The sequence below is a fragment of the Bacillus rossius genome, chromosome 8, assembly GCF_032445375.1.
Source record: "Bacillus rossius redtenbacheri isolate Brsri chromosome 8, Brsri_v3, whole genome shotgun sequence".
NCBI lineage: Eukaryota > Metazoa > Arthropoda > Insecta > Phasmatodea > Bacillidae > Bacillus > Bacillus rossius.
This window is the reverse complement of record NC_086336.1, coordinates 65,945,392-65,972,663: the sequence shown is the minus strand read 5'-3', so window position 1 is coordinate 65,972,663 and position 27,272 is coordinate 65,945,392. Positions and strand designations below refer to the sequence as shown.

The following is a 27,272-nucleotide window of genomic DNA, read 5'->3' as shown; positions in this document are numbered from 1 at the left end:
TAAGAGCCCTCACGACTGCTCTGTGATGGGCCTTGCCTACGTGGCTGTTGCAACTGAATAGCCCGAGCGGTTTTATCCTTGCAGTATCTCTCAGGGGCAACCGTCCAGGGATGTGCCGTCTTGTGACCTTGTATCTGAAACACCTTCCACATGAGATTTAATTGAAATTTGATTGTTTGGGTTTATAAAACTTATCATGGTATCATTTTTCAGGGAAATATCAGTAGTCTTAAGATAAATTTAAAAAAAACTATGCAAAATTTAAGTTCCAGGTTAGCTTAAAAATTTTTTTTCCCTGTTCAAATTACCTGGCCATACCAGGGCCCTGCAAAGCCAAGGGTGCCACCTGTTGCTGTTTGCATCACTCGTTTAGCTTCCAGAACTTTGATCCATGACGTGTGTACGTTAAGACTGATCTTACAAACACATCACTCACATAGCTGGTGTTCCACGCCCAGACTGAGTGACCTCTTGCTGACAAGGATAATTTAATTACTGAAGGCCTCATTTCATTTCACATGCCAAAATAGTGCAGTTGAGAATTAAAATTTATGATTGTGCAAATATAAGTTTTTCAGTTTGAATCAATTTCAAAAAACAAATATTCTCAAATACGAATATTGAATACAAAAGCAGTTTACTGGTTATAAGCAAAAAAAAAATGTACAATTTCAATAGATATTTCACCTTAAAATAATTTCATACTCAAAAACTTTAAAAGTAGAATGTTGTGTTTTTTTTTTTTTTAAATTTTTTTTTTAATTTTTTTCCCCTCGGTGAATTAATTTGCTTATTGTTTACTCTTTTTCTCAGTCATTCTGCTGTTCAAATGTTGCAAATAAAATATGACAACAGTGCCCTGTGGAGGAAATCTGCTTAGAACATTTGCTACAGCCAATTTAAAATTTAAATACAAGATCTTTCTCTATAACTACCATACTTACCTGCATCAAAATTTAAATATTATCACGGTAAGATTCACCACTGAATATGGGTTGCAGCTGGTATGTGTATAAATACAAGCAAGTCTGGTGTGCCACATCTTGCCTTATTGGTGCGCAAGAATTAAAGCTCTACTGAACCAGGAAAGGCTACACAACAAACCACAACTACAATTTTTAACACATTTCCCCCACCCCCTAAATCCTTTTATTTTATTTTTCTCCCATTCCTTTGCTTTGGAAAAAGAATGTGGTAAGCTACTCTTACTTCTAGAGCATATGCTGTCAAAGGTTTAACAGTTCACATGTAATAAAACCTCGGGAGAGAGTCCATTCTGCTAGATACTCGTGCGAGGCACATCATGATGATAAAAATACTTCACTGTGCACTTTTCACAAACACCATAACCAAGAGGTTTCCCCAATTTAAAAACACTCATCGCTGCAATGTGTGCGGCGAATTGCAAAATGATGGCTGCAGCAAGTCATTAAATATCGCAGTTTAAAAAACTTTAATGCACGAAAACAAATTTTGTTGGGGCAAAGTTCAAAACAAATAGTATCTGGATTACGTACTTCACAAGTCTCAAAAACCTGTCAAAATCAAAGCTTTCACACATTGTTGGTTCACAGCCGTTCACAACTAAGTTAAAAGGCGGGAGAACTATCAACGAGGATTGATTCAGTTCAGTTTGTTCAAAGTCTGCTCAGAAGCCCTACAACGTAGATGTCACTACACGTACGAGTGCTGGAGAATACAGCACAGGCGGTGGAGTGGTAAAGGACGTTCAACATCACACCAACTACCTACGTATTACAGTTGCAAACAAAATCCACACGCAATTTGCTTCAACATAAAACAACAATAATTTATTAGCTGCTTTGCTTGGTTTAGAATTATTCACAAAAAACATCTCTTACAACAACTGCCAGCAGATATTTATTAAAATTTGTAGAACATAATAGATCACCATATAGTTCTGCACTTGCACCATTATTGTCCCGTAATTAATGTTACATTTAGATACTGGGTGTGATAATTTACAACCTACATATGTACTCGTTTCCTGCAACTACTGTAGCAATTACACATTCATTGTATAAACTTTTATTTTCCTTCCAACTACTTACAGAAATTTATACATATTAACAATAAAATAAAACTCAAGTTTTTTGAAGCCTGTAAATTGCTTTTTTTTTGCTGTATTTCGCAAACACACTACACCCAATAGCATGAGGTAAGTAGCTATGATGACTACTCTATCGTATGTTCTACTACTCGGTGACAATACTGAGCTAAGGACAGCTGTGATCTGCTTCTGAACCTTCAGTCATGCTATAATACTGCGACAGGCTCAGAGTCGTGATAAGTACCACACGTACACACACTCTGAAAAGTACACCACCGTATTCTCAAAACAAGTAAAATAATTAACTCCCAGATTAATGGCCAAATTTTATGGAACACACAGAAAACTTTCCAAACTCAACTCTGAATCAACATCATAAACATATGTACACAACTCTAGAAGTTCTTGGAATGCAAATAAAATGGCAGCGGCCGCCCTTTTGTCGCTACGGCCCGGCAGTCGGGCAAGACTGATGCTTTTGACGAAAATTTATCAACTAAGAGGGCCCGCTATGTAAATTAACATTTCAAGGATGAATGTTATGTTCCAAAGGTTAAGGTAAATGCACAAAACAAGGAAGTTCTGTCGATCTGAAACATGACGACAATTTCATCAGGCGTAACAATCCTTAACCCTCACCACACTACGTAATTCTCAGAAGACACACAAGATGCCGTTTGCACGACAAGACGTGGGAAGTTAAACGGACGAGTTTCCACTAGACAGACACCTACGATGGTTTATATACACGTAAAACATAAAATAGGATCTACGGGAATACTAACAAAAAGACCCGACACTCATCGACGGAGAAACACGCGCGCATCAAGTTCAGCAGGAGCTCCAATCCTGGCAAACGGGGAATAATTTCAAACTGTCCGACTCGCAGCTTTCCATCACAAAAACTGTATAAACCACAATGTGCCATTAAAATGCCTCTGTCACGTAAGTACAATTGGAAAAAAATTTGGAACAAATACTTCCTAGTAAAACTCTTAGAAAAATAAAGTTCACAAAAAGTTTTAAAAATACAATAAAACATAGCACCAAAAAAAAATAAGTTACGGCCAGAAACGAACTCCCGTCGCGAACTTGTGCTGGTCTCGGTACGAGTATTCTTGCAGGGCAGGAATCGTGTGCACGCTCGCGCGCCCGTGCGCCGGCGCGGGGCCTAGTCCTCGAGGTTGCGGAACGCTTGCTGGATGTCCTCGTGCAGCTGCTCGAAGTCCGCCTTGATCTTCTGCTCGCCCTCCTTCACCGGGTCCTGCAACCAGCGTCACCGCGTGCCACCTCTGCCGTTCCTCTATTGTCTCGTGTGTGATCTCAACAGATGTGCACTCCATACTACATACAGAGCTACATACAGACTAAGGGAATTTTTTTTCGCACTCTGGTATTCACGAACATCTGTGCAGGTACGCTGACGAGACCCCGACACCTTACCTTGAACTTCATGGAGGACAGCTGGTAGAGGATGTTGCCCATGCTGTCCCTGATCACGTTCCACGTGATCTTGTTCTCGCTCTGCGCCGTCGTCTCCACCGCGTGCCTCGACATGTCGTAGAACGCTATCATGTTCTTCAGCATGCCCACCGTCTTGTAGAACGGGCAGAACCTGTCGTAGGGCGAGTAGCTGCGGACAGGTTAGGGCGTGCGTTACTTCGCTGGCTGCGTCGGTCGACAGCGGGAACACGCTATTGCAGCTAGACTATCACCGCTGCAAGGATTCATGTATCTATCTACCCAACCATTCATTTATTATTTAGGTTTCCTCCGTAGTTTGGCTAGGTTGGAGACTGTTCCCAACAGCATGATCAACCCATCAACGATACAGTAGGGATGGGCCGGTCGAATCCTCGAATCTCTTGAATTAGACAGATTCGAGGAAAAAGATTCAAAGAAAAATATTGACGTAAATGTAGTAAATTCAAAAACTAAATACTGGCAAATTAAGTTTATAACGGCTTATTTATGTATATATTTATACTTATTCTATTGTTCCTAAAAATATAACACTTTTAATATATATGTATTAAGTAAATAAAATTACTATAAATATCATAAACTGATCTGGAAAACTTAGTTCATGGAATTAGTATACAGTAAAACCTTTTTGTTGCGACCCCATTTATTGCGACCACCTCTCTATTACAACCCGATTTTGAGGAACCGTGAAAAAATTGCCGAAAATCTGAAGAAAATCGGACAGAAAATAAGTTTCTTGTGGTGAGTAGCGTGTTACTGGGTTTCTCTTGCCGAGTGCTGTACTGCCGTAGGCAGCGCATATCTAAAAATAAATACCACTTCCTGTCGACCGCTGTCAGCGCTTAACAACCCCCATTCCACGTCCCTTTGCCGGCAGGGTGCAGATAAAGGTTTTTGTGGCAACTTGTTTAAGTTTAGCTTTTTGCGAGTGTCTAGTGTGGTATGTAGTTAAGGCAAAGCTACCTGCTGGATTTCTCTTGATTTTGATTACTATCGGTTGACAATACACAGCGACCGACTGGATGCACGCCCGCCTCGACTTGTTTTAACTGCAGCAGCGATGTTTATTTTGACAGCTCAAGCAATTATCTTTTCCCGTGGGTTGATAGAAAAAAGTCGCTTCACCCAGCATAAAAAAAAGGCTACGCCACTTATTCCCCACACAGGAAAAAAACACTGGCTGCCTTCTGTCTCCCCCGCATTTATCTTTCTTCTAACATTCCACGTCTAACCTCTCGCGCAAGCAATAACGAAGCGACCACGCATTGGGCCATTTTATGCTTTGTTTGGTGACAGCAACTTGATTTTATTCGCTATATTCCTTTTCAAGGACCCTTGCTATTAAAATACATTTATATTTAAGTTTGAAAGCTTGTAAATTCCTTGCCAGGGATGACTGAACTCGAACTTGGTGTGAAAAGTGACATATTTTGACCCCTGCCTCACCGCTTTAGTACCCCATTCATAATAGCCCAATTTTACGGGAGAAGGGAGGGTGAAATGAGCATTTTCTCACTGAAGGTTTTTCAAAGGAAGCAAAGTTGGGGTGTTATAAGGGAGGACACTAGATGGTTTGTGTGTCTGAGAGGGATGAGCGAGCCTTGAAGAATGTTAATGAGGGGAGGGAGGGGTGAGCTTATGCGTCATGAAGCGGGAAGCCTACAACTCACGTAGTTTCGGTTCCCTGCAAGAATTTCCGAAGATTTCTGAATTTTGCGTTTTGGTATTAACGCCACTTCAGCCGCTAAATCAGAAGTTTCCAATGAAAACAAGCATGTTGTGACTAACCTAACCTAACCCTTCGATTGTTTTAATTTAAATTTTTGAGAGAAATCCGAAGTTGCACGAACGTGGTAGGGAACCGAAACTACGTGAGTTGTAGGCTTCCCGTCATGAAGCCGCTGCCGCCAGCCAGCCGGGCAAGCTTCGTGTGCGCCCACTCGTGTTGCAGAACCAACAGCGGCCATATTTTTAAAGGAAATGTCCCATTATTTTTTGTTATTCTTACATGAACATTATTGGAAGTATTAAAGCAGACACAAAAATACGCTGTGTGTTAAAATTAACAGATTTTAATGTTCTTTCATTTCGTTTTTTTTTTTTTTTTTAATTTTTTTCTGATTTTCACTTTTAGGTCAAATTTCAAATTTTTTGACGGTTCCCGAGAATGTATTCGTAAAATCACTGCTTCGTTAAATAAGGGTTCGTGACATCGGGGTTCTAGTGTATTTAACTACGGCAAGCAGAAAACGTACATGTAAACTAACCAGTAAAAATAAACTGTCTTTTGAAATATTTTCTTTAGAGGTGGTCTGTAGGGCGACGGACTTGTCATGAAGGTTGAAGTGGGTTTAAAGCAAAGCCGTCTAGCATTGTGAGTGACAACATCCTGCCATTGTACGGCTGGTTTCTTAGCAAGTAGCGGTTTGGGTGGGGGTGGGGGGGGGGGGGGGGGGGGGTGTGGTGAAATCAACTGAAAATTTCGGAAAACTTCTATTACGACCCCTCCTCTATTACGACCCTATTCCTGGGAACCGTGAGGGGTCGTTTCAGAGAGGTTTGACTGTAGATGGATAATTACTAGACACCCCGAAAAATGGTGAAGCGCGAAATTCACGAAATAACGCGAAAATTTGATACTTTAAACGAATTTTGCGACTTTCCTTTGATTTTGACATAGTCGCGAAATTCACGAATTTTCGCGCGAAATTCACGCTTTTTCGCACAAAATAATGTCCTTATGTCGTAAGTTCTATTTATTTACGCCATCATAAACATAGCCGTGAAATAAACATAGACTGAAAGACTAGTGCCGTGATATTATCTTCGTTTTGACACGTTACTAAAATTCACGTATTTTTATTACTCTGTTTTCAAACAGTAAATATTGCCATCGCAAATGAAAACAAAATGTAAAAATTGTCAACAATCGATATGTGCGCACTACCAACATAACAAATTGACTCCACAGTTTTCGTGTTTTGAATAATGGTCGTTTCTGCCGCAAGGCGCACTGGTGTCGATTTTTCTAACCTAATTTAATCGCATCGAGCTAAGATGGCAGTCATTTTTGCGTGCACATATCTATGAGTGTTTACAACTACCGTCCACATTTTGTAAGTATTGTGATACAATTGAATTTGTGGCTAAGATGCTGAAAACTTCGACAATGTTTGATCGTGAAAGAGAGATAATGTCGGATGATTTTATATTTTTGATCAGCGGGACAAAATTATGATGTGCAAGTTCTGCAACGTGCGGGTTGATTGTACACGCAAAGACACTTGCAAAAAGCATGTGGCAAATGACACACACAAAACAAAACAAAAAAGACAATTATTTTGTCAAGCATTCTACCGTGTCTAAACAAATCTCGATAGGCGACAGCGTGAATAAAGCAAACAGGCTTTAAAGTGCAGAAAACAAGAATTTTTTTTCTGATTTTGTTAATATGATGCTGTAAGTTAACATTCCTTTGGAAAAAGCTGATCATCCAGCTATGAGGGAATGGTGTAACACCCATGTTGAAGGTTAGCCTTATTTATTTAGAAATGTTTTCCCCCTCTAATAAAAGTTCATAAGCATATGTAGGCCTACAATATTATCGATTAACTTACCTTTACTTCAAATAAATATGCAAGTACCTCAGATTAACAAACACATAAATAGGATGGATTGCATTGTGAAATGGTGAGCACACCACAATATATTTTTGACTGATTGATTGATGGTTTGACTCTGTAATCCAGCAGTACCTAATCTAGAAATTTTAGGTTAGGTTTGTATATTTTTGACTGATTGATTGATGGTTTGACTCTGTAATCCAGCTGTACCTAGTCTAGAAAATTTTATGTATACATTTTAGGTGCAGGGGATTTGCCATCATCAGCCAACACTCTTAGAGAAACTTATGTCCCAAAAATTGGCCAGGCAAAAAAGGAAGCAGTAAGGCTATGAGGTTTTTTTTACACCGCCAATGGCATAATTTTTTCACAATTTTTTTGGGTCTCTACTGATTGCTTATTTTTACACCGATTTTTTGCACCGCTTGCTAATTTTTACACCGGTTTTTTGCACGGCTTTTGTCATTTTTTTGCACTGCTTTTGTCATTTTTTTACACCGAAATGAGCCAGTTTTATTTACCATTTTCTGGGGTCCTTAATAATTACCATATGTAGGGACCCCAAAATATGGCGAAGTACGATACTTATGAAAATGACAAAATTCAATTGTTTTTAAAGTTTTTCAGAAAATTTCTCTATATTCTTTTAGGTACTAGAAGTTTCGAGTGAAAAACAGCTGTTTCTGAGAGTTGATCGACACCATTTCTGAAGAAGTCAAGCGTGAAGTCATAAATCATTCATCACAGTGAACAAATTTCAATAATGAAGTATTTTGATAAATCTCCAACACAGCACACACCGATTTCAGTTAGAACGCCACAAACGCGATAAGTTGCTCGTTGCTCTTTGCTGTGGGTATGACACAAAGTTTTACATCCAGTATCTTCTTAACAGGTTTCTAATCTCTCAAGCAAAAACACGGTTGGCGTACATAAAAGTTAACACAAAATTATTTATAATTCTGAACGGCATGTTGCTGCAACCTATTACATATCTAATAGATACAGATTTCGCGAAAATATTCCGAGACTAGACGAAAGTTAAAACACTGTAGCACCGTCTGTGTTTCGTGATTGGGAGAATTTTTCCCAGGTACATATCGATTGTAACAATACCAATCACAGTGATTCAATGCGGAATCAAACGCGTATAAGTGGCTCGGTCAAACAAGGCGACAACTTCTCTCGCAGACGGCCGCCAATCACGAGGAAGAAACCACAGGTGCTGGTATACCTTTCTGCAGTCTAATAAGTGTTCATATCTTTTCATGAAAAATGCTTGCCCCTACTAATAGATCACTGAGAAGATTTCGGTATAAAAAAAATTGAACTCTTTGGTTTGCTTCTAATTTTTTTTTAAAACACCCTTTGGCCAAAGCCGCGCACTTCGGTGTCGGCACCTGTTCTGCTGCAGGAAGTCGTCCTTGAGCAGCTTGGCCACCTCGAGCGTGATCTTGTCCGTCTCGGCCAGCGACGCCTTGCCCACCAGCTGCACGATCTCCGACAAGTCCTCCTCCTCCTGCAGGATCTCCCGCACCTTCGTGCGCAGCGGCACAAACTCCGGGAAGTTCTTGTCGTAGAAGTCGTCCAGCGCCCGCATGTACTTGCTGCGACACCACCACCGCCATCTCACAGCCATCCTCGTCTTTTACAAACATTGCTATAAACTTGGGTTATGTTAGGTCCCACTTCCACTGGAAAAAATCAGCCTATTTTATCGAACACGTTTCTTGAATTGTGTACAATTTGTGCTTTTAAATAAATAGGTAAAAGAATCTAGGCTTAGTCGCGCAAGAAATACTACTACTGAAAAGATAATTTGACATGACAAACTCATTATTTGGGTAGTTGAATATTGCAAAATAAAATTATCCTTCATTTATACACTAAACTTTTATGGCATTGCTTAATGCATATTTCAATTTTTATCATTAAAATTTTTCACATAATTACTATGTAGGATTTGTCAAAATAAAATGGACGTAAATCCTTTAGGTATTTATTTTATTGGTGTAATTTAATGTGCTAAAGAGTATTACTAGGCTACATGGCTACATAGTGATATTAGTAAACTGTTTACGAAGCAAACACTGCACTTTAACCTAAATAAATTCACGGAAGCAATAAAAACTGCACCATTTACAGCACTTAAAATTTAAAACAAATAACGATGGCATGAAAACATTCCTAAGCACTATCAAAGTCTAACTACACTCAGTTTAATCACACATTCCCTACTGACCACAAAACGTGAACTATCCACCACCATGCGGTAAAGTAGCAACTTACTTGCCAATTTAATTTAAAACGGAACAGTAATTGCGACTCAAAAACAAAATAAACTGATTTGACCTCACAGAATATACTATATATGCCACTGATTATACATTTTCAACGTGCAAATAGAAATGTGGGTGTGTCAAGTGTAAACGATACCTGTAGGAGATGAGCCAGTTGATGGAGGGGAAGTGCTTGCGCTGGGCCAGCTTCTTGTCGAGCCCCCAGAACACCTGCACGATGCCCAGCGTGGCCGAGGTCACCGGGTCGGAGAAGTCTCCTCCCGGGGGCGACACGGCGCCCACGATGCTCACCGACCCCTCGCGGTCCGGGTTGCCCAGGCACTTGACGCGCCCCGCGCGCTCGTAGAAGGACGCCAGGCGCGCGCCCAGGTACGCCGGGTAGCCGCTGCAACCCGACACCGCCGTGAGCGCTCGCTGCCCCGGGAGGGGGGGGGGGGAGGGTCACAGGGGGAGCTCGCGGCCTCACCTGTCCGCGGGCATCTCGGCCAGACGCCCGGAGATCTCTCGCAACGCCTCGGCCCACCGGGACGTGGAGTCCGCCATCATGGAGACGTTGTAGCCCATGTCCCTGAAGTACTCCGAGAGCGTGATGCCTGCGACACACGGTCACACGGTCACACGGTCACGCCCGTCGCAGGCTCGCGTCTCATGCTACAATCACGCTCTGCATGCAGCCACACTCACAAATAAACTGTATTAAATTGTAATATTTTGAAATGGGAATCATGAAAGATTAACGCACTAACCGGGACTTATAACCGAGCAACTCGACTAGACCTGCGCAAATATTCAAATTTTTTAGAATACAAAGTTTTTCCCTACTGTATCGCTAAACAGTAAATAGAAAAAAACGCATGAACGATTCAAAACACTGCACATTTGTCATTTCAAACTTGAAAACGAAATATTATTTGTAATTATTTCATCATACCCACCAGAAGTAATAAAAAATAAATGTCTACAACCATGGACTACAACTAATACAACACTGACACTCCATTGAGATGACCGTTATAAGAAGTAAATTTCATTGTTTGGATGGCATATAAATCGACAGTCACAATCTATGTGAAACAGTACAGCTTACTTGCTCTATGTACACGAAACAAGACGTTCCGAATGCAAAATATATAAAAAATAAGATTCCAGATGAAATTGTGTTTATAATATTGCTGAACTAAAATACAATTTACCTGGCTGCGTTCAATGATAAGGGCTTAAAATGTAAATATGAGTTCCTTTAATCAATAATATAGAATACAGCATTTTAAAAAAAAGATTCACCTTTTTGTGAAATGGATTGCATTTCTTTTCACATAATTTTGCATTTTATAAAAATTCTGGTTCAAAATGAACCTGGTCCTAGATGCAGATAACCACAGAAATAAAATATTGGTTGGTAAAGTTGGGTTAGGTAAGGTTAATATAGGTAAGCTGCATATTTAAAAACACAATTTTTTATTTTAATTTAAATATTTTAACAAACATTTTCCATATAATTATTGAAGCTGAGTAAACCTAACCAACCTTTCAATTTAGTATTATTTGTAGAATTTTCCAGAATGTGTTAATGATGTGAAAAAAAATTTTAGTGGGATTTTTGATTATTCTTATTATATTCAATTTTGATATTGGTATTTGCAAATAGTTTGGTATCCGTATTTGATTTGAACTAAACAACAGATTTTCTTACAGGCATAAACTCTACATTCCTAATTTTTCGAACACTGGAGATTCGGTTCGATTCAAAGATTCAACTGCCCATCTCTACTAATCTCATCACAGAGTATTATTAAATCCATCAATATTTCCAATTAAACTTGTTTTGCAAACACACTCCAAGTAGATATCACGTAGTAAATATTTTAATTAGGGATTAAATGTGAATACTAACATGTTTACCATGATGCAAGGTAAAAGCGTCATGAATGTAAAATGGTAACAGACCGCTGCAGTGAAGCGTCACTAACATCCCGGCCACAAATTAGAAATTACTGAAATCAAAGCTACGTACAAAAGATTATAACAAAATAAATTGGGAAACTGCTAAAGAAAGACTCAACTAATTCTCACCTTTCAAATAAAAACTTTTTTGCAATAACTCATCACTCAAAAACAATTGTTTTCTCCCTCCAGTCACGAATAAGACCTTCCACGACAATGTACTTTAATCCCACATCACGATTTACCATTTTCTGAGCTTTTTTTTAATAAATTTAGGTTTTTCGAGCAACAACAGATGATCGCAAATGCAATCTGTAATCATTGAAATATATTTCTCACAGAAGTACACACAAACAACACAAAAGACAATTGTTGTCCATTAAGCAATAACAGGTTAAACAAACTTTGGAACTTGATTGAACTAATGCTGTGGTACGTTGCCATGTGGCTTTGTCAAATTTAGAATAAGCAGCGCATCTTGCTTTCCCAACACACATTATTCAGGTAAATACAATACAAAATAACCGTCCACTTACATTCGAGTCCAAAATCACAGACACAACACTTCAGTAAATAAACTGCCATACTTATGAATTTTTTTTTAGAGACAACAGGCCGATCGAGACGTACCCACTTCAAGCAATGTTCACTGGGGCGCAGTACCTGTGTAGATGGACGCCTCTCGCGCAGCCACGGGCATGTTGGAGGTGTTGGCGACCAGAGCCGTCCGCTTCATGATGGACTCCGTCACGCCGTCTATCTCCACCGACAACTCAGGGAAGTCTCGCAGCACCTGCACCAATCACAGCCACCCATGCAGGCCCGCAACTTCCTTCCACTAGTGTTAGCCTTTTATACAGTCAAACAAAACTGTATTTGAAAAACTACTGACTTTTTGTCCAGTAAACGACCAACTAAATACAAAGTTATGCTTCAAATGTATGCAGATAATTATAAATATAATATTTGTTGTCATAATAAACATTAGCAAACACACATATTACAGTTGAATTGTAATATACATATTTGAAGGAATATGACCAGTATTGAATAAAAACACATGAATAGGACTCGATCCAGCGAACACTCGATCGTAGCCATCTCGAGCTCAAGGTCACAACGCACCGGTACTGTTCGATGCACACAACTTCTGTTGTGATTTTCTCGAAAACACCCAAGTAGTATGCCTTACTACTTGCACATTATGTTGTCCTAATGGACTATTAAAAGTCAAAGTCCAAGATCACTTAAGTATTTTGCTACATTAAGAAAGATATTAGTGTGGTTGAGTAAGTGGGTAACACACTCGGCCAAGCGTCTGAGAGCTGTCGTCTCGGTCTGACTAGAGCAAAGTTTAGGAGACCATGTGAACAAACTGGGACAGATAAACAAATTCGGACCCAGGTAATAAAAATTGTGAGTTTAGTGATAATTTCGGGTGCATGCTAATCCTTCCGCTTCACCTGAAATGAAAGTAAACCGGTTGGCCAGAGAGGATCCAGCAAGAAACAGGAGACGGGGAGCACGCACCTCGGACATCTCGTTGCCGCGCTCCCCGCAGCCCACGTAGATGATGACGTCCGAGTTGGAGTACTTGGAGAGGGACTGCGAGATGACGGTCTTGCCGCAGCCGAAGGCTCCCGGGATGGCCGTGGTGCCCCCCTGCACGCACCTGCGTCGCGACATGACACCCACACCCACCGTGCCTCAGGGGCAACTACCCACCAGCCACAGCCTGGCTCGCATCACCGCTGCCACGCCAGTCACCCTTCACATGCACGTGCTAACAATGCCATTCTTCAAACACTAGTCTGAGAACTATTTGGATGAAGAACCAAAGACAAAAAATATTCTTCATTAAAATTCACCTCTAAATAAAATTTGCTTTTCAAAATTGTGAAAAGTAATATTTTCTCCCAAAAAAAAAGAAATAAATAAAAATTTGAAATTTCACAACATTAAAATGAAGGATAACACTTATTTTACTTGTGAGGTTAGCCCCCTTTAAAGACTGTAATTCTGTAGAACCTGCAAGGACTTCCGAAAGTTTTTTGGTAGTGAAATGAACTGTGATTGGTTTGTTATGTACGAAGCTATGCAGTGATTGGACAGCGAGGTTTAAGTGGCTGCCTCCTCCATGCATGGCTGTAAGCAGTTGCGCCAATTTGTATAGTTGCCAAAAAAAAATTTTTTCAGGTGTTTTGTTTTTGTACAGATTAGTGCATCATTTGTAAAAAAAAAAGTTAATTCTACCCTTTATTTTATTTTTCATTAGAAAGAAAAATCGCGGACTGGTATAGCAACTTCATATTAATTAAATTAACATTCATCATGCATTCTTAATATTCATTTAGCTCAAAAATTTATTTATACATATTTATTTTAAAAAAATTCTTTATAAAAACTGAAAATAATTTATTTAAATGTTACGATATTGATTACAATACACCACGTTTGCGCAACCCAACTAAGTATTTCAAGAGACATAACATTTTGGTTTCTCAATCAGGAAACATTACATGCACGTAGTACATAAGGGGTAGTCCATTAATCACGTGATTATTTTTAGCAAATTTTTAACACCCCCTCCCCCCTAGTGATTTGTGGTGAGATTTTAGACTCACCCCCCCCCTCCCCCCAAATAAATAACGGGTATTTTTTTGGTACAAAATATTTTTAAAAATTTCATAACATTATCTTTAAATAAAGGTACAATCTAATTTAATTCTGGAAAATTAAGCACAGTGATAAAAATGTCCAGTTACACATTACGGTTGCAGGTTTATTCTCACTGGCATAAAAATAATAAAGGAAAGGCTTATATGTGATTTACGCATGTATTCGGCGCCAAAATCACAGCCTTACTGGCGACTGGCAAGCCGAGCCGGGTGGTTCATGTAGCGGCGGGCGGGGATATTGTTGCCTGGCTACGGCGAGTCAAGGTCACGCGTCGCTTTTCGGTTTAGTAGAAATCGCGCGAAAAAATAAATGCACGTGATATCTCTCTACACCCCCCTCCCCTCTTGTGATATTTCGTGATATTTCCCGACCCCCCCCCCCCCCCCCTCCTCCTTTAGAGCCTCACGTGATTAATGGACGATCCCTAACGTGCAGTTCTCAGGAGGGTTGCCGCGACTCACGGGAAGAGCGCGTCCAGCACGCGCTGGCCGCACAGCAGCGGGTAGTTGGCCTGCATCTTCTCCGTGCAGGGGCGCGGCTGGCGCACGGGCCAGATCTGCAGCATCGTGAACTTGGACCGCTCCCCGTCAAACTCCGTCTCCAGCACCACGTCCTGCGCACACACCAGCCCGTCCCTTCACCCTCCGGCGCTCTGCCGCTCACACCTCGACCAACACTATCACTACTGGCTACACCTCACACACAAGCAGACAAGCTGGAACATAGCTCACACACTTGTTGGCAAATATAATTTCATTATTGAATACAAAATTAAACTATTAATTAAAGCAAGCTCATTGAAACACTGTACATCACGTTTTTGTAAAGATTAACATTCTCATGTTTACTCAAAGTTAACCAAAAAGACACTTAGTAATTCAGAGCACAAACATTACTATCACAAAATAAATAAGAACGTACTGGGTATTGTTAACAATGACATGCACACTTGCACAGGTATGAACGCGGCCAGCGAGCAGTACTCACGTCCACGGTGTAGTTGCCCGGGGGAGCTATGTACGTGACTGTACCCTTGGCCCGCGGCGGCAGCAGCATCCTGTGCTTGATGAGCGTGTTCTCGTGCACCAAGCCGTACACGTCTCCTCCCGTTATGTGGTTGCCAACCTGCACAACGCCACGGCGACCCCGCTAGTACACAGCATTTCACATTTAACATCTCTCTCTTTATTACAATTCTTCCTAAACAGTAATGTACTTTATTTTAACTGTGCAATACAATAAATTATAAATTATATATTTTTTATCAAAAGATTTGTTTTTCATTACATAAGGTCTACAATAATATTAAAACTAATATTAAGCTGTAGGAAGATTTGTATTTATGAAAATCAATTTTATAGTTTTACCCATCCAAAAATGTATTACTTGCATTTGAAGACAAATTCCATGTAGTACGGACTTCCATGATCCGGGCCCATCTGATCTGGATTAGCAGGACTCTACTGTACAATTGTACAATTGTACAATTGATGTAAAAAAAACTAACCATTTCATAAATAATTTCCCCGTGTTTCAGCGGACAGTCTCCAAGTAACTAGGTACTATTAAATGTACAACTATAAAAAGAAGAGAGGCGTCAAAAAATTATATTTTCTATTTACTAAACACAACTGTCTATTTCCGAACTCGTTAGTTACTTCTGTGACTGATCTTTCAGTTCAGTTGCTTGTGTGACCCGTGGAGACCCTGCATACAGTATCTGAGGCTACATCACTCGTAGTTATTAAATGTGGACAGGAAGACGGCACCTTGACGTTGAGGGGGTTGAACTCCCACTGCACGGTGCGGCTGAGGGCCGGCATGTTCACGCCCTTGGGGATGTAGATGCTGCTGGTGAGCTCGTTGATGTCCTTGAGGGGGCGCTGGATGCCGTCGAAGATGCTGCCCAGGATGCCCGGGCCCAGCTCCACGGAGAGGGGCTTGCCCGTCCGCAGCACCGGGTCGCCCACAGTCACGCCCGACGTCTCCTCGTACACCTGCGGCCACACACCGGCCACCGCCGCGTCAACAAGTCCAACAGCTCGGCACGCAGCACCTTGTTGTGTACAAGAGCTGCAGCAGTCGGCAGTACGAGCTGGTGTCGCTTCACAACTACAGACGCAACAAGGGGCCACATAGGCAGACTCCTAACTACCTGAGTATGTTCCTTGAATGATACTTGCAGTGGGGAAGCTTACTCTTAAAGATATTCATGGACACACTCCAAAGTTGGTTTTGCGTGACACAGAGAACAAGAAAGATGAACATACAAACATACAGAAAATCAGCCGTTATCAGCTGTTGAATGTTAAAACGCAGACAGCACAGACAGAATCCGAGTGGAAGAAATTAGCGAGACAAACCATGGGCTGACAAGGTCGAGACAGTTGAGACGAGAACAGGAAATACGGACAATGTTGGCCAACGCAGCGACAAACAGAACCTGGTCAACACAACAACACAGTCGCTGTGTTAACTTGTGCCTGAGGAAGGGAACAGATGTCAGTTCCTGGAACGTCACAACTATTTGCCTTCTGTTCTGTCATTGTGTTATCCAGAATATCTGTTTTGTATCATTGTTATGTTTGCCTGATTCCATGTTGTCCAAAATTATTTTCCTTGTATTTTCTGTTCTTTTTACAACTGTCTCGTAGTCAACCCAGAGTCTGTCTGACTTAATTCCTTCCAAGGAATTCTCTCTGTGGTGTCAGTGATTAACATTTGACAACAGCTGATATTGGCCGGTTTTCTGTGTGTATGTGTATTTATCTTTCTTGTTCATTCTTGTTTCTCTCTGATACACAGTTAAAACCAGCAATGGTGTGTGTCCAAGAAAATTATTTACATATAGTATTTTAATTTAACGTGCAGTAAACATGAAAATATTTAACCTTGTATCTGTTAAAAAAATCAGTTACTGATAACTTTGGTACCTTAAAACAAGCTGATAGCCATTATTTTACAGACACCAACATATAAATTTAACACACTGAGTAACTGAAGAAATTACTGTTTTGTTGCCAAGTCAAAATCTAAACAAGAATACTACAGAAACATACTAGTAGTTAACAAATGCTGGCTGGTAAATAATATTTCTTAGAGATTAAGGTACTTTTAATATAAAATTTAAAAAAAATTTGAGGTAAACAAAATATACCTTGGGTATAAATGGTGATAACCCACAAAAGAATAAATTCTTATTTAATGTTTATGACTGAAGTTTTAGGGTACAAACATTCTTAGACAAAAATTAAAAAAAAAAAGGGTTTCGCTGATATCCTGAGTTTTAATTACTTTGTGGTAACGGTTCACAGAAATGATGTTTAGGTGTTGAATGGTAACAGAGCAGAGGAAGACCTGGGGACGCACCTGTATGGTGGCCATGTCTCCCTCCAGCCGGATGATCTCTCCTACCAGCTCGAAGTAGCCCACACGCACCAGCTCGTACATGGCGGAGCCCGACATGCGCTCCGCCGTCACCACTGCAAGCAACACCCGGGACTCACGCCGGCCCGCCCCGTCTCGCTGCAGCTCCTGGGGCGCACGCCTCTCCTCATATGGCGGGGAAGTAAACATACTGATTTAATGCAAGTCCGTTTAGCGTTTTCAAAACCCTGTCTAAAGATTACTCTGGAAACTAAATTGGGTGCACAATCGTGCATGTATTAGAAGTTATCTATTTTTATTTTAGACAATTAACTATTATGAAATTTACTGCAACAAAAATTTTATTAATTAAAAAATAAATAGTACTCAGTATTCAATATTAATAAAAATACATGTAAAAAATTAATTACTTCATTTAGTAAAATCATCCAGATCAATTTTAATTAATAATGATCAATAAAAATGCTGAATATTTATTCTAGTTTTAATTTTTTTGATTTAATGTAATAAATTATAATTTTGTACACATTTATTTTCTATCAATATCAAATATTGCATGTTTATTTAAATTTTTTAAATTTAATTATTAATTGAAATATATTTTAATTATTTTGATACATGACGCGTGTTTTAACAAGGTTGCTGCAAGCTTAAAAAATTATAACTATTCCCTGACATTAACAGCTTTTACAGATCTAAATCGACACGTTTCCCCGACATTCCAGATGCAAATTATCCGACGGATTACTTGGTGTAGCTTTTTGGAGGAAAAAGTATGTGCTTTCAAATGTGTCACCTTAGAAAAATTAAAACCATTTTAGTTAAATACATGTGTTTTTATATAATTGATATGGTTTCACCTAAAGCTACCGAATGAAGGCTATCAAACTTTTATTTAAGCATCCAGAAAATAGTTTATACCATTTGTGTTAACAGTAAAAAGACCAGGCATTCAATAAAAAGAAATCAATTAAATTTCGTAATTGGTAAACATTTAAGCAGTTTTTGAGGTGCCTAAACATTGGCGGAAATCGTATTTTTTGTTTAATTTTGCTGTCACAAATAAAAAAAAAGAGGTTATTTTCCTGTATTTTCTGCCCATTTTAATGTCCTTGACTTTTCCCTATTTCTATACCTGCAGAAAACCCTGTTTAATATAGTACATCAAACCATCCTGTACATAACAAAATCAATAATATCACACAATACAAACAAATCATGTCAGGTCTTGTGATATTTTTTTCTTTATAATGAATCTTACCATCATAATTCATTGTTACATCACGATCTTTTGACATACTAAATTGAAACAACAACCATCCTGTACCACAGGATCAAAATATACAGTATTGACCAAACATTTACTTAACTACACAGCTATGCCCGAACCTACCAGATTTCTTAGGTTAATAAATATTATAGGGAAAACAAACTTTGGTATTTGGCATGAAATTATACGTTGAATTTTATAAAACCACTCCCGAAACAAATTAAATAAGATAAATATACAATCTGTAACCCAGTTTCTCGCTGACACTAGCCTCAAGAAGCCCGGTCGTCTGCACGCAAACAAGTGCGACAATTCCTTGCATCGCAGGCAGTGTCACCAGAGTGGTTTCTTCAAACTGACTGCACGCTGCGACAAGCGTCTCAACGTAGGGGGTTACTATGTCGGGAAACAGTGTGAAGTATATAGTTTATGATGCCATGATGTATGTTTTTTTTGGTAATAAAGTTTCTGTGTGAGAAAAAATTATGAAAATTACTTTCGGAACGTCCCTCATGGTAAAAAATTTGGATGAACATAACTAAGCAGTGGTTGCCACTTATTTTCTCAATCAAAACACACTTTTGGACCCAAATATCTGACATGTGGAACTGACGAGTAGTCTCTGATGATTCTTTAAGTGGTACATAATGTATTTGTGACTGTTTATGTATTTAGTATTGCATTTAGGTGTTTTGCACACTGCCAATCCCTCTATTAATGTCAGTTATTTTGAAAAACGTATTTCTAAATAGTTAATATTTTTAAGCTTGTACAGTGAAACAAATTGGTAACATTTGCAATAATTTACACAATATGTTTAGTCGTCATTCATAACTATCTAAATTGTGAGTCCCATGACTTGATGTAAGCTTTTGGACATACGCCATTGCTAAAAACTTTTTCTGTATAAGAAAAAATAAAAGATAAAAATAAAGAAATATATAAATAAAACCCAAAAAAAGGCATAAAACACAAAATTAAGCAAAAAATTGCTGTTGTCAACAAGGATATAAACACCACAAAATATTCCGTGACAGGAATATGGTCAACAAAACAAAGAAAAAGAATATTTTGGGTTCAATATTTCTGTGTCGTCATCATTTGTGTGTTTTTTTCGTTCTCTTAGTACATTTTTCTTTGTTTTTCTTTGTTTTGTTGACCATATTTCTGTCACGGAATATTTTGAGGTGTTTATATCCTTGTTAACAGCAATTTTTTGCTTAATTTTGTGTTTTTTGCCTATTTTTGGGTTTTAATGATATATTTCTTTATTTTTATTTTTTAGTTTTTCTTCAACAGAAAAAGTTTTTAGCAATGGCGTATGTCCAAAAACTTACATCAAGTCATGCACTCCCATTGCACAAATCTTTCAAAGATAATGTGAGTCCCATATACAAAAACACTTAAAATATTTCTGTTATGGAAAGTTAACTAAAAAAAATAATAATAATTCCTTTTTAAGGTCTGTTTATTGATGGATTGCCCAGGGAATACCTAAACGTACTCCACAGTCTCACAGCTCAAAGGAAGCCGCATGCAGCTGGTAACAAAGGTGAACGTGTTATCTGGAATGTAATCTTATCTCACACATAAATACTTCTAAAGATGATGGTTTAAGGTGTTGCATAACCTGACGGTTTGAAGGCCGGAGGCCGGCAAGAACGAGGCATTCTCGCCACGACACGGGCTCATGATCCAGTCGTGTGAGGGGAGCCTACGACTGCCGTCTCCCTCACACGATGAAGAGCTTCCATTTACCTCCGTGAAACTACAAACCACTCATGAAAAAACTACCATGCAAAGTTTCTTACAATATTAAGCACAAATGTTGGTTGTAAGGATATATTCAATCGAAAAGGTTTTTTGAGCACTATTTTCTGTTTGCTGGCTTGACGTATGGTAATTTCCCGATTTTAATTTGAGACATCTCCTTCACCTTGCAAAGACCTCATATGTGCAACAGGTACTTTATCAGTCCATTTTTGAGCACTTCCTAAAAATGACTCTATTCAATTATTTCCACTCCTACCAGTGTACAAGTAAACAGGCTCATGCTCCTCTGGCACCGGACAGCATGCACCATTCACGCACCCCGGGCAGGCCCCAAGCAACGACACAGGCTCCGTCACACACGGCCATCCTCCACATCGGACAAGTGGCAGGTCGCTCATAGACTCATGTCAACATCAGGAAAGCCGACTTCAGTTTCTCCCCTCCTCTGATGACCGGCAGTCTCCCACTGCTCCCACAGAGGTCACGGCACACCACGGGCCGAGGCAAGTACTTTACTGTACAACTTTTCAAACAACCAATATTAAATTAAAAAATAATGCGCTGTAAACGTTGCTGTGGCGCTAACTGTAAAGACAATATGTATGTATTGCATAACTTGTAAGGTTTACTATAAATTCAATGTCATCTCTCTATAAACCAAGCATTAAAACAATCTCAAACTCAACCGCGGCCTCTGAAGCTGGGAGCCGAGAGCTGGGGAGTCACCACGGCCCTGCAGAGGTGCAGGTAGAGCGAGGTCTGGCGCCTGGCCAAAACCATTCCAGTGTTCCCGGGTTCCACAAACCTACACTGCGTAGATTCACGTCAGCATTTTATTACCTAGGGGAGGGCAGCATCCAGAAACAACGGTTACTGAAAATACATTTTTTTTACTTGCTAAATTTTACCATTCTGCGAAACTGCAAAGCTATAGTTGTGGTATTTCATTACCGGAGACAGAATTATTGCATGTTCATGGGATATAATTTTCACAGAGTTGAATACTCTCCCCAAGAGACATGTCTTGGAATGTTGTGAGCAGTTGTAAGTTGTTGCGAAAGTGAGTTATTTAATAATTCTTTGTATTTTGTGATGCTGGTAACCGTTTGTATTAAAAAAAAAAATATGTTTCCAACGTTAGGTTTCTGCACGTGTGCCAATTCTTGCAAAAACATTAAGGTTTGTTAGGTTAGGACAGCTACATTAATAAAATGTGTTAATATGTAAATTAATGTATCTCACCTCGCACAAACCAACAGTTTAAACGTTTTTACAGTTTTTTAAAAGCATTTATACCAGTCAAACATTAAAATAGTAACTACAAATAAACACTGAAAAACCAACATGCTGTTTCACTGTGATTAGAAAATGCATGTAAAAAAAATTTATTTTCAGAGTTTTGTCTGATTTTATTTAGGATTATTTCCTTTATTTCTTTATGTCTGTTGTATCCTCAACTATCCCAATATTTTCACATCAAGGTCCACGTGGTAATTCACAAGCAAACACTATACAGCATTTTAGAAAAAAACATTTGGAAAAAACAACTGCTCTAAATGTCATCCAAATTTTTATCCTCAAAATTTAAGTCTTCTAACTTGGATTAAAAAATTATTTTTACATATGTTTCATTAGAAGTTGTGATACAAAACCTTACCAATATCTCTGTGGGTTCCAGACTTGCGACTGAGGGACCTTGCTGAGCTGCCCCCATGTCTCAGAGCAGCGTAATGACCCGGTACCTGAACTATAGTATCAGTGGACGTGTGTCAGTGAACATGTACGTTGTATGAGAATATAGATGTAATGGCCAAATGTTTGATCAAGATATCTTCAAATACTGGACAATCATCATGATTTCAGTTTTCCATTCCTTCCAGTTAGGTACAGCTTCAAGCAAGTGAAAGTATGGTGCCATTTTCTACCTCTGTGTGTTCCAGTCTCTCATAACCTCGCAGTCAACGCTTCCTGGGGCCACATGAACCAGACCGCAGTCTCCTTGGTCCAGCAAAATACTAATTACTTTACATTTCAAGCTTTTTAACTATTTAAGCACTTAACATAAATATGGCAAATTATAAACAGACCCTGTGTTGAAATTTGTAGTTAATTCAACAGAAAAAAATTTAATGCTACAAATTTTCCCTGCATCCACGTCACTGCAAAATTCTGTTAAGTGCATTACGCACCAAACTCACAATGTTCAGTTATCAAAACAGAAGCATTATTGTACAGCCTTCCTCATCATCTTCAGGTAAGCTTGCTCATCACATGCACTGCTCCGAAGCCAAACATTAGCTGGCACGGATGTCATTTTTAGATCATAGAGCCAAAAGACCATTAAGTATAGCAATATACTTTATTGATAGAAAATCATGTCATACAAAAATAATGGTTTTGATCATATAAAACGTGTAATATTTTGAAGTACTATGTACGTCCCACACTTTGATTACGATCTTCCAGAACCACTGTACAATATCTACGTAGTTTGTGTGTGTGTTCCGTGACTACGGAAATTAAAAAATTCACCCGAAAATTACTTAAGCACAGCAGCGCCCAGCACCGAATTGTGTCTGGATGACCATCTTAAATTTTACGGTCTTTTGTTGGACACCCTAAGCTAATAGGAAGTTTCGTCCACATTCAAACAATACTGAACAAAAAAAAAAGCACTGTGAAATGTCCAAGTTCCAAGCACAAACAATAAATGAGAAATATACAAATGGTCCTTTTTGAAGTCATTGAACAATGTGCACAGTCCACACGAAAATATACCTTGACTAAGGTCGAGATTATAAGGTGAATTGCGATAAAACCGAAACACCGATTGTAGTTAGGCTGCTGGATTCTGGTCAACAACAACTCCAGCCCCAACTGTGTCAGTGCCACCCGCTCCATGGCAGACACACTCAGAGCTGCGAGCTCGCCAGCAGAGCAGGGCCAGGGCGACCACCACGCAGTGCTGGCACCGCGACACACATGCTCAACTCCACTGCACAGCCAAGTGATTCTAGAGAATCCCGCCCCTCGACACCAGTCACAGGAACATTCTTTCGCGTCAGCCACAGCTCTGGTTGTGCCTAGCTTCCACCAGCCGTCGCATCAACCAAGAGAACAGTAACCTCCCACCGACATCTAATCCAACCCGCATGCGGGAATGAGAGAGAGATGACGCTACACCTCGCAGAGTGCAGGACAGCTAGATCACATGGCAGACCCAACACCACAGGACGACACAGGGAGGGATTAACTGCTTATCTGCCACTGTCGCCTCATATCTGGGATGGCTACCGAGCAGGCTTCTTACTGCTTAACGCTTAATGCTACATATCTCCTCCCAGCATCAAGTGTAAGCTCCTCGCATTAAATTTTTGACGTGACTCCAAACCTAGATTTGATGTGCGAAGAAATCATCACAATACTGTGTGGTGAAGAACAATTCAAACTGCAAGATTATTCCTCTTAACAGTCACAAGTTTCTAACTAAAACAACTTAAGTCCTAATTAAATACACAAATAATTAACTAAACAAACCCTGCTTCAATATTTTAATACAATTTTTTCACCATAAAATGAGTAAAATGGCTAATTTAAGACTAATGCAAAAACTTCCCCGAACTATCTGCAACCTAGCATTCAGCAGGTAGTAGTCTCCCTACGACCTGCGATCCACCAACGAAATAAAGACGGTATACGCTGGTCCAATCACACACCAGTAAATGCTATATGAAGTCCATGGTGTTAGTCTGTGAAATTCACACTGCCTATATTTATATTACTTCAGTTCCATCATGATTTCTTGGTTTACAATCCTAGGACATTTCTGAAACCATAGAAAAACACCTCAACAGGTTACGAATGTGTAAAGACGTTTTCGTTCCAAGAGTTTCAGTGACTATGCACTTAGCCTTTTTTAAATTAAAATAAAAATTCAACCATTATAAATTTTGAACATTAATCAGTCTTAATTTAAGTCACTTGTAATATGGTCATAGACAGACATAAATAATCTGTAGACAACTCTGGATTTCATTGAAATATTAAAAAATAACATTTTTTTAAGTTTCCAGCCCTGTCTATTCAATAACCAGGGCTCACTCTACCAACTAAAGCTATCTTACAATTAATAACCGCTACACACAGCCATGGCCAGAGACTCTCACAAATAACTCCGGTGCTTCAACCAAAGGCAATACACAGGTGGCTGTTCCAAGCCAACAGGATTATCCAGTTACATTCTGTAGGGAGCTAGTGAACTGTTAACCCACACACCAGCACTTTTTACACAAACATTAATTCAACAAAAAACTAACAAACTTTACTGTAAAATAATTGCGAACAAAGACATATACCAATTGTGTATGAAAAACATTTATCACATACTACTGTAGTACCTAAATAAATACAAAAATTTGTTGGGTGATAATTCCGCATTAACATTAAAATACCTCTAAAAAAAAAAGTCAAAAATTAAATTTCTATCTGGTGTGACATACAAATTAGACTGTCCTGCAGCGACAGATATTGACAATACTAAAGTGTGTATATCGCACAGCTAAAATAACCAAACAGAGTATCCGTAAGTTGCCTCTGATGGAGGGAAAACTGCCGAGCGCTGATGCGATGGCATCACGGGCGTCCCGGAGCCACGCCGAGACACTCACCGGGGCCGGAGACGGCAAACACATAGCCGAACTTGGACTCCCGCTCCTCGTCCTGTATCTTGGGCAGCCCCCGCGACGAAGACATGGTGACTTTCTTCCTGCAACACGTGTAGCCGCTACAGACAAGCAGCTCCGATCAAACCCTACCACTCGCCACTAGCAGGCAAGCATCTGGTCACACAGGGGGCGGAATGGCAGGATACTTACACTGGCTCTTTACTTGTATTCCACACAGGCTGTTTACTAGTTATTCGCTTCATGACCAAGTTGTGGTTCCCACAGACCCAGAGTACGACCAACAAGGAAAACTTAACCTCAAAAGTAATAATTAGAAGAATGAAGGGCAAAGTGCCAGCCGGGTTGGTGGCTAGCAGACGTGTCTGGGACCACACAAACAGGGATTACTTAGTGAGCCGGTAGCGGGGACTGCTACAGAACTGTAAGGGGAAGGGGAGGATTATGGGTGGGGCAGGAGATAACCTGCTCAGAAGGGAGGGGGGATCAGACTGTATGAGGCGGCTTCCAGATCGCCCAGGGATACTAGTCCATGGGCAGAAAAAGGTATTTAACCAATTTTTATATATATTTATAACCTTTAACGTTACCAACTGCTTAACAAACACAACATCTAGACCTAATATAAAATCTTTTAGGCTACCCCTGCAGTCCAAAGCAAAACTACCACAAATGATGGATTCATTTTATGCAGTAACAATTAGCATAATTTCATCCACTAAATAATTTTTTAAGAAACCGAATACCTATTCGTAAATAATTATTTTCATTTATTAGTTACACTGTACTTAATGGTTGAAAATCCAGGAACTGGTAAAAGATTTGCAAATCATTTGGTTGGCCTACATGTCATGGTACGTTAGGTCCAACATTACCTTAGTAGCCAAGTCATTTAAAACACTATCTTAACAGCTGTAAGGAAAGGTGAGTTTAACCTTAATATCACCAATACTGTAAGTAGACTGAATAACAATGCTCACACATATTAAACTTCAATAATATCGCAATAGCGCTCTTAAAATGCAATAACGCATCACTTTATAGATGCCTATTCAGTGGAGAGCGAAATCCAGCTGCCTAGAAATTCACACATCTGTACCAAACGAAAGTAGGTCAACATAAAATTGTATACTAGAAGAAATTAATTTTCATTTTCAAGAAGCTAAAATTCTTAAAGAAATTACGTTGTTTTTTATTATAAAACTGCCATTATTACTAGTACTTCACGATCACAGGTAACATTTCGCAATCCCCATCTTGTAAGAAGTAGGCGTAGCCCATACACGAACCGAAAGACATCACAAACATTCAACACATAATTGGATAAAGAAAATGTATTAGTTATTATATATCACTAACAAATATAACACCAAAACAATGATACTATGGTATTTTTAACTCAAAACCAAATGACAAGATATTAAAAAAATCATTACACGAATCACTTTGCTCCACTGAGGCTCCAGACGAGCTGCGAAACAGAACTCGGGAATACACCCTTTAACCGAACGAAACAGCGGAATGAGACATCAAAATAAATTGATAACTCCCGAAACTTAATACGTTTCCTCACTTTAATTAATCCTACAATTTAAATGAAAGCACGGGGAACTTCAGACAACCTACCTCACTTCCAGCTGCAATCACAAGACTTGTCAGCTGACACTTAAGTAAATACGTAAGTCAATATTTTATTTGTCAAAAACAGTTACTCCGTTACTAAAAATGTAATCCTAAAATTAAGTTAAATTAATCTAAGTATATTAAAATAACTAGTATAAGAATTTTATAAATATAACAGTAAACCTTAATTAAAATTAAAACTGAAATAATAAATAATTTAAGAAAGATCCATAATTTATGAAAAAGAATTTTGTTTAAATAATTAATTAGTTCAAGAAAAACTCTTTTATAAACTTCAAAAAAATATTATTATTTTTTGTTTCTTGAATTATAATAACCAAAAAAATGTATGTATATAGGTTGTCAAGCTAAAGTTAAGAATTGTAACCATAAAAAAAACACATTATAGTAAGATAAAATTTAAAAAAAATTAGT

The 27,272-nt window shown here is 39.1% G+C and overlaps 1 protein-coding gene across 2 annotated transcripts; it reads right to left on the bottom strand.

The window, feature by feature from the left end:
* Positions 1 to 1,784: 1,784 nt before the first annotated feature.
* On the bottom strand, positions 1,785 to 26,939 carry LOC134535129 (V-type proton ATPase catalytic subunit A). Of its 2 annotated transcripts, none has more exons than XM_063374068.1 (13): positions 26,841 to 26,939; positions 25,200 to 25,297; positions 17,472 to 17,584; positions 15,872 to 16,099; positions 15,090 to 15,227; positions 14,564 to 14,715; positions 12,954 to 13,095; positions 12,087 to 12,216; positions 9,946 to 10,072; positions 9,616 to 9,864; positions 8,580 to 8,786; positions 3,515 to 3,704; positions 1,785 to 3,335 (listed from the first exon to the last, which is right to left on the bottom strand). In XM_063374068.1, the coding sequence occupies exons 2-13, from the start codon at positions 25,282 to 25,284 to the stop codon at positions 3,243 to 3,245; spliced, it is 1,854 nt and encodes a 617-aa protein (XP_063230138.1). In that variant the 5' UTR covers positions 25,285 to 25,297; positions 26,841 to 26,939; the 3' UTR covers positions 1,785 to 3,242. The 2 variants fall into 2 exon arrangements, with proteins under 2 accessions (XP_063230138.1, XP_063230137.1); XM_063374067.1 differs by lacking the exon at positions 26,841 to 26,939 and adding an exon at positions 25,407 to 25,474.
* Between the last annotated feature and the right edge of the window lie 333 nt (positions 26,940 to 27,272).

Bases quoted from the DNA above. Each gene is read 5' to 3' on its own strand.
- LOC134535129 (XM_063374067.1), bottom strand. From the start codon at position 25,459: ATGAAGCGAATAACTAGTAAACAGCCTGTGTGGAATACAAGTAAAGAG. The intron at 13,096-14,563 runs GTGAGTCGCGGC...GTCGCGACGCAG, and splicing joins GTGCTGGACGCGCTCTTCCC to GTGCGTGCAGGGGGGCACCA. The intron at 8,787-9,615 runs GTATCGTTTACA...GTGGTGTCGCAG, and splicing joins AACTGGCTCATCTCCTACAG to CAAGTACATGCGGGCGCTGG.